The 19,675-nt window shown below is 41.9% G+C and overlaps 1 protein-coding gene across 1 annotated transcript in view; it reads left to right on the top strand.

Annotated features, from left to right (window-relative positions):
- Positions 1 to 16,887, top strand: part of scara5 (scavenger receptor class A, member 5 (putative)) — a 48,647-nt gene extending 31,760 nt beyond the window's left edge. The window contains exons 6-10 of the mRNA XM_046873713.1: positions 1,043 to 1,123; positions 1,548 to 1,655; positions 5,295 to 5,360; positions 11,457 to 11,645; positions 14,488 to 16,887. Coding sequence (XP_046729669.1) covers positions 1,043 to 1,123; positions 1,548 to 1,655; positions 5,295 to 5,360; positions 11,457 to 11,645; positions 14,488 to 14,621 — 578 coding nt within the window. The 3' untranslated portion in view covers positions 14,622 to 16,887. The remainder of the gene's footprint in view (positions 1 to 1,042; positions 1,124 to 1,547; positions 1,656 to 5,294; positions 5,361 to 11,456; positions 11,646 to 14,487) is intronic.
- Positions 16,888 to 19,675: the final 2,788 nt, after the last annotated feature.

The following is a 19,675-nucleotide window of genomic DNA, read 5'->3' as shown; positions in this document are numbered from 1 at the left end:
AAACAGGCCTCTCGTTCAGAGTGCTGAAGCCCAGGTTTAAACAAAAGATCTGGAGAAGAAAGATCGTAAGGGAATCGGAAAAGACTCCCCAACCTTTAGCTTAGCCTCGTGTGCTGGAGCGATTGAGCAAACGTGTCGGTCTGTGCCAGCTCAGTTCTGCAGAAAGAGCACAGAAAGCCAAGAGTAACAAAAACATTGGCCGGCCATGATAATAGGACCACAGGAGCGCTAGAGGTGTGCAGGAGAGCTCTGCACTGCATCATCTCACATCGCATCTGTGTGGCCTGGGGTTGTTAGTAAAGACATTTGATGGGTTTCGGGAGTTTTCGATTACACAGAGGTTTCGAAGGAAGGAATGGAGCACTTTGGGACATGCTGTTACAGGAAACTAATCAACAAATATACCCTCTGGCCTGACACGGAGCCATAAAGAGACGAAGTTGATCATTTTTCAAAAACAGCATGTAGCATGGTTTCTTTCTTTTGTTCCACAGTGGCTATCCAACACCCACTTTCGTCTTTATTTGTCCTTTTATATTTACGTTTACATTTACATTTATGCAATTTGCCAGACAATCAGACAAGCAGCTTACATTCATCTCATTCCTACAACTGAGCATTTAATGAGGTTAAGGGCTTTGCTTAATGGCCCAGAAGTGGCAGTTTGGATTGGCTAGGATTTGAACTCGCGACCTTTGAATGCAAAGTAACCACTAATAAACCACCTCCCTGTAATAACCCCTATAACAACCTCCCCACTTAATGTGGTCCATCATCCTTGAACTGTGTTATAATTTGATGTTTTAGCACTCCCTCGCATACCCATTTATCTATACCTATCTATATTTCACCTCCCTCAATCTACCCATTCAAGCCACCAATTACCGCATTCCTTTTTCCCACCCATCATAATTTCTATGCTCGATATCATTTCACCTGTACATTCATGTCACCATTTTTCCACGCAGTTTTTAAACTCGTTCAGTAACATCCAAATTCTTCGGTGCTCTTTAGTAGTTGTTTTTTCCCCCTGGTTTTTCAGGCCCTCCAGGACCTAAAGGTGAGAAAGGAGACCAAGGACCTCTAGGAGCTGCTGGAATCCCTGGCCTGACAGGCTTTAGAGGTATAACACACACATATTTTGTGAAAAAGTGGGGGGAAAAGGCAGTGGCTCATTTTCCAGTGAAGTGTGTTACAGTAATGATGGAGCTACTCCAGTCTTTACATATTTTTCCTCTCAGACTGTGTGTACAGCCTGTGCTCCTGCATAGAATTGGGAAAGCAGCGAAAATAGCCCAAAGTTAATAGCTTATAGATCATTGCTCAGACCCGTATTACTCTCACACACAATTTTTGTTTTGTTCACACTGTTCTGGAATGGTTTTGGGTGGTCTGGCTGACATCGTAGCATAACACACACACACACACACACACACACACACACACACACACACACACACACACAGAGTTTTTGTGTTTTTAAATTGGAGCCCTATTCTGTTGTCACTATAGAACTGGTGAAAGTCAAAGTGTGTTTGTGTGTCCAGGAGTACCAGGAGAAAAAGGCATCCAGGGTCCACAAGGGCTTACCGGAACCAATGGTGTTGATGGCCAAAATGGGGAGAAAGGAGAGACTGGACCAATGGGACCCAAAGGTAATAGATGAGACACACCTTGCCCTCACATAGACCTCAATTGCTTAGCTGACTTTCGTGCTACTCCTCAACTCTGAGATCAATGGATTGATGGTCTGGGGTGTTGTGCAAAGTGCAAACAAATGAGAGTGAAATGAGGCACTGTAGAGTGAACTACTGTATGACTCTAATCACCAAGCCAGTGAGGCGCTGAGTGAGAAAGTCAGTGTATCGTTTTTTTTAATGGAACCGTTCAGTGTACCCTGGAGTGTACAGTGAGGGAACTACTGAGTGATACTTTCAGTGAGTCAGTAAGTACAGCATAAGTCTGAATGACTCAATGGCTGTGGGGTCATCACTGAGTCGGTGAGGAACTGAGTGAGAAAGTCAGTGAATCATTTAGTGAACCACTGAAGGAAGCACTAAGGGAAGCATTAAGTGTACCACCGATTGGACCACCTAGTGTACGACTGAGGGAACCACGGAATGGACCACTGAGCAAAATACTGAGTCAGTAAGTAAGCCATTCAGTAAGTCCTTGAGTGCGTTAGTTAGGATCCTTTATTGGCTGAATTAATCACGGTGAGTCACTAAGTGAGAAAATCAGTGAATCAGTTTCTTAGGGAACTACAAAAGGTAACCATTTAGGGAACTATTGACTGAAACATTTAGTAAATCAGTAAAGCTTGATATAGTGGCTAAATTCAAAGTGCTCTAGGAGTTCCAGTGGGTTTTCTGCAAAAGCAAATCTTTGTAGCTTCCTAAACATATTTTAACAATTTTTATTTATTTTTTACTACACAGTTCATATGCTGTTTTCTACACAGCTGGATTTACCTCCAAACAGCAAATAAATTAAAAGCCCGAACCCTATTCAACTAAATGCCTCCATTTAGGCAGTTGCCCACAGGATTTGTTTGAAGGTGTTTTCAGCCTGACTCAGCTGTGAGCTCGAACTCATGCCTGAATGAAAGACAAAACCGATGCTCTTGATTAAAATATGGAATTGAAAAAAACCAAAACCAGAACGCTCTGAGCTACACAGTCGGGGAGGAATATCCAGAACATGAAAGTTGTTGAAATTACTTAAATTTAAAGCTGTCCTGGAGATAAACCACCCATCATCATCCCCCTCCCTCTGAAAACCGCACTGCAAAAAAACATAAAAACAAATGATTCAAGATTTGAGCATAAAAGCACACACAAAAGGATTATACAAATGATCCTGCTTTTAAAAATTCTTATCCCTCTTTTTTAAAAGACCTTAAGGGCGTGTTCATTTCAGGTTGGAAACAAACAGGATGACCTCACAAAAAACTTTGTCTCACAAAAAGTTCTTGGTCTCGTTACTCACCAACACACTTCGCACTGTACAAGTGGGTGTTTGCTCCATCATTCCTTACCTCGTAACCATGAAAAAGTCCATTTGTATACTAAGGAAAGTCTTTGATTCTCCGTATCCTGGTGCTGAAAAGCGCGTTTGATCTCCTTGTGGTTTTGGGTGTGAAACGCAAACAGCCTGTGTTTACTCTGGTGAGATTTAAGGCAGAGGACGGATGCGTGTAGGGAGCAGGAAGGTATCATTATCGTCATCCTCGGTTAGATAAGAAAACTTTCCTGAATCTTATAGCACACAGAGATTCTGCATAACGCTCATAATAACACCCGAACCACCTACTCAGATCTCTTTGTGTACACAATAAACACCAGAGAGGAGTTCATTTGAAATTCTACCTCGTTGCTTTTCCTCCCAAACCCACCCTGAGCAAATTCCCTTGTCTGGGGCAACTTAGAAAAGTGCTTGAAGTCTCGGTTAATATCCCAATGCTGCTTCATTAGGATGCAATCAGTCCAAAACACTTCTGGGAGGAAATCCAGTTATCATGGCAATGGGATTTGTTTTAAATATGTGAAATGCTAGTTTACCTTCATTGCCTGAAGAGGTAGGTCTTTAGATGTCGTTGGAGGATTGCTAATGATGGTTCAGACATCAAGCTGTAGTCACCTAGGTATAAGAACGGAAAAGAGTTTTGAAGCATGTCATCCTTGTACCCCGAGGAATGGTGGGACCAGCGGGGAAACTATGCTTTGTTGCACTAGCATCTTCCACATTCCCCAGCATGAACTTCATTACAGATTAAAGTATGCCCAAAGATCTGACCAGATATGATTCACATTTCTGCGTGACATTATCGTCCTTGACTTTTAGATTTATGAGGAGCATTAGATTCAGATCTCATGAAGCGCATTCCTCTTTAGTTTTTTCGTTTTGAAGATTTCTTGTCTGCACTGCATTAGCTACTCGCAGCCGCTTTTATCTCTCAGTAAGCGTAGCTTGATGAGCTCTGTTTGAGTGTGCTGTCCACTGTCAGCGATGAAGCTTTGATAAAGCCAGTTGTCCTGGAGACCTGAAACCACAGCTTTACAGAATCTCGGGCGTACTCGTTGTGGCAACACACAGGATTCTAGATGATGAAATCGTGCGAGTCGGACTGCTGAGATCTAATATTTGATACGGCCTAGAACTCGCAGCTCTGGCATTCTTTTTTCCCGGACCAAAAGCATTCGAGTTGTCCTGGTCCAGGACAAATGCATTCCAAATTCATAAAAAGTCCTTGAATGTTGCTGGCTACAGGTGGAATGCTTCATTCTCACATAACTTACACTTAAGTGCCTAAAATTATCCGTATTTTGGCAAGTAAATTGTGTAGAATTCATACCAAACACCAATAGTCTCAACAAGATTTTTCTTGTGTGTGTGTGTAGGCCAGACCAAATATTGTGGTTATATGGGAAGACCTGACAGAACATTGTAACTGACAAAACTCTTCTTAATTATAGCTAGTATATAATTTTTTTTTATAAAAATAGAATACTTTATTGATCCCAAAGGAAAATAATTTTTCCCAACGATGTAGGAAGCTGGAGTCAGAGCGCTGGGTCAACAATGTTACAGCGCCCCTCAAGCACAAGCTTGGGATCACAGGGCTTGAACCCCTGACCTTCCGATCAGAAACCCAGAGCCTTAACTACTGAGCTACCACCTCCCTGAAAGTACCAGTGCAAACTAACCATACAGTTATTCTGATACAACAATGCAGACGAAGCAATGACTTGTGGACATTTTTTTGTTTGAGCTTTCAATCAACAGAATTGTGACTGGACTCAATGTGACCCTGCAGCATTGGAAATCGGACAAATCTTCTCGATTATCATGTTGTAAATTCCTTCAAATTAGCTCAAATCAGAATCAATTTATTATTTTGCAGACATTCTGTGGTTCCGTGGTTGTTTTCGTGCCTGGCCCCCAGATTGTGAGGAAGGTTAAAAGTTTTCAAAATTGCTTGATGTGACCCTGAAAGCTTATCTGAATCCAAAAACCCATCAGAATTAAATGTATGATTAAATGTGAAGCATGCTGACAGTTGAGAGGGGGAAAAAACAGCCTGAAAGCAGTCTTACTTCAGAGGAATGTAGCCAAGAGAAATCTGCACTCTTTCAGCAGGAAAAAGATTTATCTAAGGTTCTTTGGGTTGCGCCTCTTGAGGAACCTTGATTTGCAGAGAACCTAAACGTTTGGACCTGTTAACCAGCCACCCTCCAGGAATCTTTTTTCTGAGAGGGAAGTTCTAATTATTCTTAAATGCTTTTCTCTTTTAGGGCAGAGAGGAGAACGGGGACTCAAAGGAGACAAGGGTGACCGAGGGGATCAAGGAGCCAAGACAGGTCAGCTTGCTTAACTTCCTCTTTTATCTTGCTTGGTCCAAACCGAATGTGAGAGCGAGAGAGCAACAAAATTCCAAGCCTGTAAGTTCCTGTGTTGCATCTCCCACCTAATGCGAAGGCTCTGACTATAAAATAAACATCCGTTAACCATCAAAATACAGCAAGACTATAAACATAAAGGAGTTTCAAGAGGTTGGTGACATTGTGCTGCCCTTGAAGTAAAAACAAATGTTAGTAGTGGCGGGTTATAAAACACACCCACAGCAGGGTTTGTTGTTTATAGCTGGACATCCTGCTCCTCAGAATGAGTCGTTACTGTGGAAGGGGAACTAAATTGTTCTCTGGATTTACAACTCAAAAAATAATATTTTGGCTCATTTGCTCTGACTGAAATGAGCCTAAAGTTCCTAACTTCCAGCAAAGTTCCTGATTTCCTGTGTTTGAACAGGGGTGGGGTTGGGGTTAGCTCTATAAGTCCTCCAAGTTCTCTAAAAGATTTTGCGTATCCTGGAATTTCTAGAAGAACAACTCAAATATTCCTTGACAAGATCATGCCTCAATATCAAAGGTTATTGGTCATGTTAAGTGGGGGTTAGCGTCCACTTCAGAGAACCAGAATCAATATTTGTATCTGTATGAAATGTATGAATACTTGGTGGTTGTGCAGATTTACACTTAAGGCTGCAAAAAGTTCCTTGCCTTCAGAATCATGTTATGCCAGTCAGTTTTCTTTGGTTCCTCATTTAAAAAAATGGAAATTGTGCCCCATGAGGTTGCCAGATTTTTCCTAGAATTTAACCTGGTCCCCAATGCTGGACATCTATCAAAAAAAAAAATACAGTTGTGGTCTCTCTGATGGGAAGATTTTTGGAAAATGATACGTAGTAGAGCATAAATAAAACCATTTGCTGGAACTGCACCCCAAAACAATTACAATCAATGTGTGGGTTAGCAGTTTTAAAACGATGGGCTTTTTTATGGGGAGTTTTGGGAAGTTGTGCAGGATGTAATCTAGGTCAATTTGATTCTAAAATATTTATAGAAAAAAGATGCAATGGTGTCTTCATTAGATGAGGTGAGGAAACACTAGAACTGAGGAGCGTTGGCAACCACAGGTGATCCAGATTAGACAGACTTCCTTATTTCTGATTCACCAGGATAAGTAATCAGACAAGGAAGTGTGTAGTGTTTGTTTACTGTTGCCCTTTTGGTTTTCAGAAGAGAAAAAATCTGTGTTTACAGCAAGTGTTTCGAGTAGGACCGTGAACGTAGCGCATCAATGATGTGTACAAGCCGGGAAATAAACCATTGGAAATAAAGGTTTCATAAAAAAATAATAATTTAAATTAAATAATCACAAAAACAAAATTATATCAAAAAGTGTGTGTATGAAGATCGCAATTGTATTTTATTAAAGGGGTAAAAATACGCCAATGTCTGGCAATACAAGTTTATGCTGTTTTGGGACATTATTTAAAGAACAGATTGATACTGCATAGACTACATGGACAAATGTACTGGGACTTTTACAGCCAAATGTGGTTGGATACAGAAGCATGACATTTTCCCTTCACTTCAGCTCAAAACCTGGTCCAGCATAACAATGACTCCTGTGCACAAAGCCAGCTCCAGGAAGATTTGCTTTGGAAGGGTTGGAAAACCCTTCCAAAGCTATACTGTAAAAAGCTAAATTGTCATCATTATGCATTTGCACTTCAGGAAAGATTTCTGTGGTGATGGTTGCAGTAAAAGATCTGTGTGCTGCTGAGGGCAAGTGTGTGTAGGTTTCTCCAGCAGAACATCTACAAAACAAAAATTCAAATCAGTTCTGATTCCTCTGGTTAAAAACCTGCCTTCCAGGAAGGGTTCCTGGTGTCCAGTCGGGGAGCAGTAGTATGCAACCCTCCCCAATTTATCCGGGCTTGGAACCGGCACTGAGAGTGGCTGGGGATGGTACCCTGACCGGGAATCGAACCCGGGTTGCAGCGGTGGGAGCGCTGCGTCTTAACCACTAGACCACCAGGGGACCTTTAAACAGTTCAGAAATAAATAAATAAATCAGCTCTGGTTCCTCGGGCGTCTTCAGAGTTTTGGAAATGGTTCATGATTACCAGTGGATTAAAAACCAGGTTTCATTTTGAGTCCGGTTCCTCTCAAGGTTTCATCCTGATATCTCAGGGAGTTCCCTCACCGATATCAGCAATGTCCTACGTCCAAAAAAGCATGTCTCAAGCTCCCGTATAGGTTCCAGGTTGTCCAGCTGTGAGCTTAGTTTCCCACCTCTTGGACAGAATTCCAAATCCTTTCTAAAACAGCATTGAAGACCAGAGTGTAAAATTGTAACACTGATCATTTTTTTTCACAAGCTGGAAATAAACCAATTGCGGGAGACAGTAAAGCACTTCCTGTCAGCAGGGTACTGTTCTTATACTGAGTGCTGAAAAGGAAATTGAAAAGGAATGAGCCTCTTAAATAATAATGGGAAACATGTGATATCAGATAAAAACGATCAGTCATGAAGCTTGTTAGATTTCACCCGCTAAGCTATTCAATCGTTCTTCAGAACCACAAAACAGCACCCCCCTTTGAAAGAGAAAGTGATTCATTTCCTCTCTGCATGTTTGTCACATTCTTTGTCCAAGTCTTTGAAGAATTCTCTGATAAAAAACAAATCCAACCCCAAGCCTGCAGTCTACGAATCTGCAGGCAAACCTGGAGAAATCAGCACTACAGCTTTTCTATACTGCTATACGAACAGTTGTTTTACATCAGCAGGATGATTCGTGTTAGCAATTATGCTAATGTTCCGTGGTTGCCTTGGCACCGATCGCATGATGAGCACTCACCCGAAATCGAGACAAGTTTAAGCTGCGGAATCTTAGTAACAAGGTGCCTTGTTTTCCAGGCAAAAGACTGATCCGGGTAAACAGAGATGTTGTAATGGAACCTAGGCAAGAAAACGATAGTTGATACGCAGCAGGCATTTGCCTGCGATCAATCAAACGTTTGCCGAGCTGCCAAGATTATTATTGCACCGTTTGTTTGAACGAGGTTTTAATGCGATTCACAGCGGCGCCTTCAAGTCGTGGTCCTGCTGGTCACAGTGTTTTTGGTATCCAATGAAGAAGCACCAGCACCACACTGTAAAGACACCAGAGCACCAGGGTGAACCGGAGCGTGAGAACAAATGGTGTGCCCGAAAAGCCAAAGGTCCTTAGAAGAGTATGCTACCAACAAAAACAAAAAAGTCTGCACATGTGGAAACCAGAGACAAACTACACACATGCTGAGAGCAATCAAGCATTGTCCTTGACTTGGATATCAGGCCAGCTGGATTACAGGCTAGAAAAATCTATCACTTAAGCTCAAGCCTGTTGTATGTCAGGAAAACTGCTTTAAACACCAACAAAAGCAGATACAAGGTCCATTTAAAGTTGGAAGAAACAAGCACAACAAAAGCAGTAGCAAAAGGCCTGTTCTTGATCAAAAATAGAAAACACACCTTTGGCATCACATTTATAGCTTTCGTAGGCCAGAGTCAAGGCCTTTAATCTACTGTGGACATCTGCAGGATGCCTGAGGAGCAAATTTAGCAACTGAGTGACATGAATAAACCACAGAATTTTGGAACCCATTCATCATACCGCATCTGGGATATACAAGCCAGGAGCAAGTCGAAGTAATCAAGATAACAAGAGGCTGAGCAGAAACCCTGAGTGGCCTCCTTGTCAGATCTATTTAATGTGTCACAGCAGGAACAGAGTAAGGGTTCTGCATCCAATCATATACATTCATTAATCACATTTAAGCACTTTTTATTATGGCCTGAATCATTATGGAGCTCAGGAACTTGCTCAGATGGAAATTCTATGGATAGAGTCTAGCAAATCTAACTACTGGCTTGTTTCTAAATGGATGGAGACACCCCGGAGTGGCAGAAGAGAACATCCAACAATTTGCACAAACAGTATCCCAGGAGTTTGAAATCAAATCAGGAATGGTGGATTTGTTTGGGCATTGAATTTCACCAACTGCACCTGGATGGTGCATTTTTTAGTAGTGATCACTGAATTGCTGATGACTTGCTGTGGTCCATGATGATGTACAAGCCAAAGCATGGTCAATATTTATTACTTTGAAAATAATTGGAATATGGGGGCTAAGACAAGGGGCACTGTGCCTTATCAGTGTAGATATAGCAAACATGGGAACAAATTTCAACGGTACAAGCATCACCATAGGTACTGTAGGACTTCACAAGCACAAGATGGACAAGAGAAGAGGGGTCAAAAAGTTGGGTCCCCACTAGACCATTAGTGTGGCCATCATTCTTGTCAAGTGGGTCTAGATTAAGGTAAAATATTTCTGGGTCCTAGAGCTGGTTTGGTGACAGAACAAGAGATAATCGATTGCAGGTTTACTTTTGCAGGACTCCAATAAATCAGACAGCTTTAAAAGAAGTGTCTTCTTCTTCTTCTTTCGGCTGCTCCAATTAGGGGCCGTGTTGGAGTTCATATTTCATGGTTCAGGCGGCACCCTTCTCCTAAATATGGCTCATCATTACTATGGATTAAGCTACAGTTCTCATTTCCTATGTGATTTTGGTATAAAAAATGACTGGTTTATATCACAGGCCATGTGCTTCCCAGAAGGAGCGAGAGCACCTCGGCTAATAACGCACTCAAAGTGTTTGTGCATATGTGCATTAGCAGGGGTTTGGCTTGTTTTCAAGTCTGAGGTTCAGCCAAATCCACAATCATTTCCAGCTCTAGCTTTCAAATATTTGACATAGCTCGGGATAAGATAGGAGCGTATCCAGTAAGCACTATGAAAATGTGATGCACGGGATTTTGACGCTTTTATGCCATTGTTTCAATTGTTTATCGAGCACCGAGCCTCTCGATGCTTTTTCGAAAGTGTCCATTTCCTGATTTTGCAATAAAAAGGCCTAAGCAGGGCCTGGCCAGCAGTGTGTTCTGGCAAATGAAATGGCACGAGAGGAAGTAAGCATGCTAGGAAATGTTTTCCGCATCAAAAAAACAACATTCTGGAGAACATAATTGTTGCACAGTAAAATATTTTCATTCCAGCAAAAGAAAAAGGCAGATGTTCGAATCCTAATGATCTACCGTGCGCTCTCGGGTCACACGCGGCTTCAATTAGAACGACAGCGAAAGTTCTGCTTCCCAGAATCGCACGGCATCTGGGACGCATTTACGAGATGTCCGTCCAGCTCTCGGCAGGCGAGACGCAATGCTCGACCGTCCCACGTCTTATTAACCTCGTGTTTGTGTAAACAAGGTTCTCTCCTAGACGTCCCTTACATTGTCCATATGTCCTCGTACGTGGTCCGGATTTAGCGCTAATCACTGCAATGCAAGATGCCACGATGAAGTACCGCGTCTCATCCTATGGATTTCATACGGATTTAAATCCAACTGTCCGACCTCGCGGAAGGGATCAAGGCTAATGCGTCTCAGCTGGTGGAGCTTTTAGTTCCAAAAGCAAAACGCCTTAGACAAATAAACCGCATGCAGATCCTCCTTTTATTTTTACAATCATGATGAGGAAACTGATGCTTTCAGTCAGGTTTATTTCAGGTCGCACGGGTTCTTCTGCCGGTCCTACCACATGTTCTACTTGCATTCCAATGCGATTTTAGGCAATTTTCTGTTCTAAGAAGCTCCAGTTTTCTTGGAAGATGTGCCACTAGATTTGAGATTTTGGTGGAAATTTGCACTCGTTCAACTACAAGGACATTAGTAAAGGTACTGATGTAGGTGAGGTGAGGAGGACTGGCGTGCAATTCCAATTCATCCCACTAGGGTTGGAGCTTTAGAGCAGTATATCTTCCACAACTCATGGAAAGCAGATCTTCATGGAGTTCCTTTGTGCAACAGTCATGCTGGAACACGTTTCTATTTTCAAGTGAAGGGGAAAATTTCATGCGACACTTTGGGCATGGGGGAAGAAGCACATATTTCCGGGGGGGAAAAAAATCCCCAATGCTTTTGTCGATATTGAGTGTGATATAAGAATAACAATGATGTATGACCTTTGAGTTTATCTTTAGTACAATGCGTGTGTGTTGAGCAGAGAACAATGTGCTGGTGCGTTTGGTGAACGGCTCGGCGGCACATGAGGGCCGGGTCGAGGTGTACCACGAGGGTCGCTGGGGCACGGTGTGTGACGACGTGTGGGACAAGAAGGACGGGGACGTGGTGTGCAGGATGCTGGGATTCCGCGGAGCACGCGAGGTCCACAAAACCGGGCGATTCGGACAAGGCAAGGCACTGACACTACCAATCAGCCCACACACACACACACACACACACACACACACACACACACACACACACACACACACACATACAGACTGTGTTTAGATTTTATGTGTCCCCCAACAATCCCTGTATAAATCCTCCTACAGCAATTCACAGGAAGGTTGAATCTGGTTTTTCACGCCGATTTTCACACCGCGTCCTGTCCAAACGTGCGTGTGGTGGAAAAGTGCATTGGCAGGCTGCTTCAGCAGTGAAGTCAAACACTTTCCTGACACCAGAATTTCCTACTAGCGTTTGAACAAAGCCGTGGCGCCTGAGAGATCGAATCAGGGCGACAGCTTTTTTTTTCTATTTTTTTTATACAGAGGGTTTATGGTGTGCATTAGTGCACGTCGCTCCTGACATTAATACAGCTTTATTAGGAAAACTTGCAGCCTTGATGGACACACACACACACACACACACACACACACACACACACACACAAAGGAGCAAAACGTTTCCCCAGATCGAACCAAAAGTAAAGTGTGTGTGTATGTAATGATTTATCCAGCTCTCTTCATTTCGAAATACCGCTGGTACCTCATCAATTATTGGACCCGGAAAAAGAGATTCTCCATGTACGTCCTGTCACACGTTATTATGAGCAAAAGTATTTGAACACCCGCTCCTTACAACCACGATGGAGGCACACGATTGAATCGGACGCCTTTGGATGCAGGAGCATGAAAGAACTTCATGAAGATCTGCTTTTCATGAGGTTGGAAGATGTGGAAGATCTCCTGCTTTGAGATCAATTGGAACGCCACCCCAGGCCTCCTCACCTCACCCTACATCAGTATATATTATTATATAAGTATATATATTAAATATTAGTTTTCAAAACGAACACACACACACACGGCTAAGAACCAGCTTATGAAACATCAGCGTGGTTTTCGGAACCAGTCAGGAACGCGGCGCTGTTAGGAGGAACCCTCGTGTCTGAAGCATGATGTCAGGATGAGAATCGGCTCAAAACGAGTGTTTTTGTTATTCCCTAAAAAAAGGCCTCTTTTTTTCTTCCTTTCTTTTTATTATCCTTCCATCCGAAAAGCATTGCAGTCATTTTTGAGTTGACATCTTATTAAAATCATGTGTGTGTGTGTGTGTGTGTGTGTGTGTGTGTGTGTGTGTGTGTGTGTATGTGTGTGGAGGCTGCGCTTTTTATGAGGACAGAGAGGGTGCCTTTGCGTATACACAGATGTGTGTGTGTGTTGTCCTGACATGGCCAACTGATCCAGACACACACACACACACACACACACACACACACACACACACACACACACACAGTGTATTGGCCTCGTTCCAAATGGCATGCCTGGAAAATTAAAACATTTTACACAGGGATTTTTTATTTTTTTTTCTTTCCTTTTTTTATAAGATTGATGATCTTTTCGACTCCGACCATCTCCATCTCTCTCTCCACCACACAGCTGGAAACATCTGTAAGCTCTTAGGAGATCAGAAGTCTCTCCGCGGGACTCGGCTCGCCAGCGTAGTGCACCTATATCACCACTTGGAAGGGGAACAAAAGGAAAAAGCGTACAGAATGTAACGCAGCCCTGTCGGATTCGAGTGGTGCAGGATGAAAGCTGCTGGAGCTTCACCGAGGTGGTGATCTACACCACCTCCAAAAGCTCCAAAAGCAGAGTTTTTGGGGTGTAAATCGGCGCCTCGTACCCGCCGTTTCACTCGTTACTTTACTCGCGAATAATTGGAAGTGATTTTAATGTTTCCAGTGTGATTTGGGCGTCTTGTGCCGGCTGAAGGAGCGGTTCGGAGGGTTCAGGGATTTAGTTCGAGAAGGAGAACGTGGGGGAGAGGAGAGATGGAAAAGGGAAATGAGGTGGAAAGAGAAGGAGAAAGGAAAGAAGGAAAAAGAAAGGAGAATATGAACCAGGAAAGATGAGAGAGGGGAAAAAAGAAACCCGAAAAGAAGAGATAGGAAAAGGAGAAAAAGAGTGGAGTAAAGGAGAAAGAAAGAGAGAATGTACCGGAAATAAAAAAAAAATAAAGGAGAGACAGAACAGGTAGTAGAGAGAGTGGAGAAAGAAAGAGAAATGAGAAAGTAAGGAGCTAAGAAAAGTAAAAGAAGAATAGAGAAGAAACAAAAACATGAAAGAGAGAAGAGAAAAGAACAGGAAAAGGGAAAGAAAAGAGGTGAAACGTGAAGAGACAACGAGCAGGCAAAGGAGAAAGAGGCAAAGGAGAAATATAACAGGTCAGGGAGAAAGAGAGGAGGAACAGGAAAAGGAGAAAAAAGAAGGAAGGAACAGGAACCAGAAACGGAGAGCAAGAGAATAGAGTGGTAACAGGCAAAGGAGAAAAGGAACAGAAAAAGTAGCGACATAGGGGAAAAGGAACAGGAAAAGTGGGGGAAAAAGGAGAGAAGGAACAGGAATAGGAAAAAGAAAGAGGAGGGAGGAGACAGAAAAATGAGAAATGGCTTCAATCACCAGGGGACGAGCGATTAGTCATAATAAGGACCCAGAGACGAGTCCAAAATTGTTATACAGTTCGTCTCTGGAATAAATTTTTGCGTATTTTATTTAAGATCTCCCAAAATACTCGAATCTGATTGGTCAGAAGAAAACAACTGCTATTAGTTGAAATGATATAAATACACTCGTGTCTATAGTAGACTCGTGCAGGAATAAACGAGTTGTAAAGTGTCTTTATAGTGCCTTTTTCTCCCGTAACGAGACGTGTGTGGGCGGAGTCTCCGTTGACGGGTGATAGAAGCAAACCCAAACAGGAAGTCGCGAGTTTTTAACCTTCTCCGTCTTTCTGCCCTGCAGGTACCGGTCTGATCTGGATGGACGATGTGGCATGTATCGGGACCGAAGACACTGTCCACGAGTGCAAGTTCTCCGGCTGGGGCAAAACCAACTGCGGGCATGTTGAGGACGCCGGTGTGACATGCAACCCTTAAACCCTGCCCCCTTTTCAGCTGAATGGACTGCTTCATGTTCAGGACTGCAGCGCAGCGGCTGATTGGCTGAGAGAGTTATGCAAGGACCTGGTGTTCCCTACCTTAATCAGAAAACGTGAAAGACAAGACTATTCCGAAGGGGATGGGTCCAGTTTTGACAGGGCCAATGAGGACTTCCCCTCAGGACAAAAAAAGAAGGGACTGCGTTTACATCCTGATTTTATATAGCACACTTTATAGTATGACCTCAACTTTTGAGCGAAGCACATCCAAATCCACTCCTAGGAACAGGAAATGTGTACAAACAGGAAGTTCCTGTCAACAAGAAGTGCCTGTCAACATGACGTCCATACAAACTGCTGACGTTTTAACCATTCGAATATCTGTCCCGTATACCAGATAGGGAAGAAATCCGTGCCATTTTACCTGAAGTGCCTTTGAGATCTCAAATCATCAGCATCGACTGAAGTTTCTCTGCTATGTACAGAGTCTCAAGCAGGATGAAAAATTCCTGGAAATCTGCTTTCCTGTGCACTTTCGTTCCAAATCTCCTCTTAGCTGAGATGCTAATACAGAGCTTGATTAGCAAAGCTAGGATTGAAATGGGGCGCATCTCCAAAATCCAGGGTGGGGATTAATGGATACTTTCCATCATGCATGTTTCCCAGCTCAAAAAACGAGAAAAATTCTTTCCCTCCTTTTTCTGACATAAAAGAGACGGATCTTGATACAGATCTCGTAGCACCATGAGCAATTCCAGAGCTTCTGAACCAGCAGGATTAATAAATTTACTGAAAAAGTTTAAAGAGTATTCACCACATATATAGTGATTAAGATTTAGGCCACGCCCCCTGTCAGAGATTTTGAAAAAGAAAAAATTGGGTTTGAAAGGGTGTATTTACTAAATCTATAACGTTTTAGGCCACGCCCCCGTCAGAGATTTTGGGGGGGGGAAATGGGGTTTGAAAGGGTGTATTTACTAAATCTATAATGCTTTAGGCCACACCCCCTGTCTGATATAAAAATAAAGTGTAGGACTTGAATAGGTGTATTTGCTAAATCTATTACACGTTAGGCCACGCCCCCTATCTGAGATTTTTATTTAAATTTTAGAATATAGGTTTTGAATAGTAAAAGATTGGTGTATTTGCCAAATCTATAACACTTTAAGCCACGCCCCCTGTCTGAGATACTTTTTTGGGGGGGTTAGGTTTGAGTGTAGGGTTTGTATTTGTGTCTTCTTAAATGCTTAAGACCACGCCCCCTGTCTGAGATTTTAAAAAGTGTAGGGTTTGTATAAGTGTATTTGCTAAATCGTTAATGCTCTAGGCCACGCCCCCTATCAGATTTTGGGGGGTGGGAAGTGTAGGGTTTGTATAGGTGTATTTGCTAAATCTACAAAGCTTTAGGCCACGCCCCCTGTCTGACCGAGTTGTAATTTTCAGACACTTCTGTGTTTAATTGATCATTTCGTTTGAGCATAAAAGCTATATTTAGCTACTACTGCTTCCTGTACAGGCCAAGCCCCGCCCACATGCGACATTACACTATGGAAATCGTAAGGGACTCGTCGTTAAAGTGAACATGGAATTACGATCGCTCGGGTTTATCGACTGCATACTTCAAGCGTAAGGAATTAGTTTGTATTTGAACACACACACTATAGGGACAAAAGTATTGGGACACCTGACTTTTCCAGCCACATGCGCTTCTTTTCAGGAACAAAATTGTACTTGTGTAGATGTGTAGAAATTTTTCCCTTCTTGAACTAGGAGATCCAAACCTGTTTCAGCAGTACACAAAGATCCGCTTTCCATGGGTCAGGAGATCTACTGATCTAGAACTCGTATGGAATATCTTTCAGGATGAATTTCAAACATACCCCAAGACCTCGACACCTCGTAGCTGATAAATCTCCACCTTGATCTAGTGGAACATGCCAGAAGATTGGTGCTTATTATTATAACAGCAGGTGGGGAACTTCATGAGGAACTTGATGTTGAAATTTTAGGAGCAGGTGTCCACAAACTTTTGATCCATAGTATGTGTGTGAGAGCAAGAGAAGTTTCAACACTCACGTTCTCCCTAAGTGCCTCTTTCCATCAAACACACACACACACACCTTTGAGACAAACCATCCTCTTACACACTTAGAACGTCTCGAAATGATTGATACTAAAAGTATTTTTAACGCGTTTTTGTTTTGTATTATAAAATCTTGAACTGTTTGTGTAAAAAAAAAAAAAAAAGTCTTCTGATAACTTTGTGATCTTGTTTGTGTGGGTTTTTTTATTGGGACCACTTTTCAGTTTACCACTGAGCTGCATAAGTGGATAATAGGGGCGGGGCTGTCTTACGAAGGCCCGACCATTAAACAAAAAAGAGCTAATGTGTGGGAATGAGAGCTAGATGGATAGATGGAGAGAGAAAATGGCACCAGAGAGTGATGGAGAGATAGCAAAAATGAGAGAAGAAGGAATGCCATATGGGAAGAGAGATGGAAAGGGCGGAGAGAGACGGAAGAGGAAAGAATGAGACGACAGTTGAAAAGAGAGAAAGAGAGATGGATGGATGGGAAAGGAGAATAAGAATAAAAGAGATGTAGAGTGGAGGTGGGGAAGGTGGAATTATAAAAAGAATGACAATGACGGTGTGATAGAGTAAATAAAATGAGAGATAAAAGGAGAAAATGTAATGGGATGGATGGATGGATGGATGGATGGATGGATGGATGGATGGATGGAGAATGAGATGACATTAAGGCAGTTGGAAAGAGTTAGGAGATAGAGGGAGAAAGATAGAGATAGCTGGATGAATGGATAACTAGATGGATGGATGGATGGAATGAGCTAGTAAGAGAGATGGAAATAAGAGTGCAGTGAAAGAGATGGAATACAAATGACAAATAGTCTGATGGAGAGAGAAGGAAAAAGAAAACTGAAGACTTCCATCAATACCTTCTCACCAATCAGAATTCAACATGATATTTTACAGTCAACTCTAAAACTCCGCCCCCTTCTCTTTCTCTTTCTCCTCACCACAGGATGGGGCCTTCATACCTTCAACTCCCCTGGGAGTGCGATAATGTACCACCAGCACTGATGTTACCAACCTCGCTCGCTCCACTCCACCAGAGGAACACAAGATGTTAAGAGGTTCATAAAAAAAACCCTCTGGTGACAGATTTGTGTTTTTCCTGGACTTAAGCTCCTCCGGATCCACGTTCCTATAAAACCGAGCGTCCTGATTCGACCACACAGGCGCAGATACTGTGGTTAAACGCGACGATGCCGGTTTGGGGTTTCGTGGGATGGTTTACTCGTAAAAAACAGGGAGAAAATCAAAAGGAGAGGCAGTAAGTCACTCAAAAGACCTCAGATGCGTTGGCTTCATAAACTTTACGTTTTGGACGGTGGGGGATTTTGACTCAAGCCTCTGAGAGAAACTGGCAACTTTGTGGGAAAGGATGAGTTTAGGATAGGAGAGGGTTGAAGCGTTTGAGGACAATAGACCATGTGTGTTTTGAATGGCTATTCCACAATTTAAAATGAGCTCCACTCTTCTGGGTAGATGTTCGACTAGATTTTGTGGAGATTTGGGCTCATTCCAACATCAAGTACTGATCTAGGTGAGGTGAGGAGGCCTGGAAAACCATTCACATTCCTCCCAATAGGGCTGGACACTCTAGAACAGGAGATCTTCCCCCTCGTCTAATGGAAAAGCAGATCTTCATGAAGTTCAAGCGAAGGGAAAGCATCCAAAGATGTCCAAAACAATTGTGGGCCTTCAACTTTGCGGGAACTAGTTGAGGAAGAACCACATAAAGCTGGAAAAGTCCGGTGTCCCAAATACACGTGTCCATATAATGTAGGCGTCAGAGCTATCGTGAGTCCTCTTTATGTAGGAATCTGGGACGAAGTGTTTCCTCAATATGTCAAAGTCTCTCAGTGTCCACACAAGTTACTGTAGCTACCTAAAATAAAGGCATATATCTGCATATATCTTTTTTTACTCAATTTCCCAGGATTCTCAGCACTAAAGTAAAGTAGAAGGTAGGAACAAAACAATATGTGCAATAATAAGTGCAAGAAATTGATTATTTTTTAAAGGAAAGAAAATAAACACAAATTAACATAAATTCAAGGAACAAAGAAAATAATACAGGAAAAGTAAACAAACAGGAATTTTATGGAAAGAACAGAATAAAAAGAATGTAATAATAAACAGTGATGCAAAAAAAGAAGAATTTGAACAGTGTAAATGAATGAAAAAGAATAGAACAAAACAAATGAGTAAATAAATACAAAAACACACACAAACACGAGTGTAATAGCATGATATATCAAATTCATGTTTTCCAAAATTACACGACATTTACTGTGCACACTCATGTATCTCCACTAGATGGCAGTGTACTCATTACAGCTGCCAGGCTTTAAACTTCATAGTGAATATTTTCTGTACTGTGTGCTGAGAGAAAAGCTCTGGGAATGTCATGAATCATCCGAAGTATGTAAAGTTTAAACATAAAACCAAAAAAGAACCAAGAGAATATAAAGTTATAAAAAAGAAGGGACGATGGATGGATGTAAATTCATAATGATTGGAAAAAAAGGGAATGGAAAAATACAACACAAAGTAGAGGATTGTAAAGGTACAATATAAGGAAGGGAATGTAAAGATATGACAAAGAAAAGGATGAATATGTATAATGCAATGAAAAAGAATTATAAAAATACAACAAAATATGGAATGTAAAATTACAAATGTAATGGGAATGTAGTCATAAGGTAATGATGTGATGTAAATTTATACAGTGTAAGGGAATGTAAAGTTACAGTGAAAAGAAGGGAATGTAAAGTCAACATAAAGATGAAATGTAAATTTTTCATTCAAAAAAGGGAATGTAAAGTTAAGTGAAAATAATGGAATGCAAGATCAACGTAAACCTGAAATGTAAATTTATAATTAAAAAAATTGACTGTAAAGTTACAGTGAAAAGAATGGAATGTAAAGTCAATGTAAAGCTGGAGTGTACATGTATAAAGTGTAAG

Source organism: Silurus meridionalis, chromosome 18 (genome assembly GCF_014805685.1).
Source record: "Silurus meridionalis isolate SWU-2019-XX chromosome 18, ASM1480568v1, whole genome shotgun sequence".
Taxonomy (NCBI): Eukaryota; Metazoa; Chordata; class Actinopteri; order Siluriformes; family Siluridae; genus Silurus; species Silurus meridionalis.
This window is presented reverse-complemented; position numbering and strand designations above follow the sequence as displayed.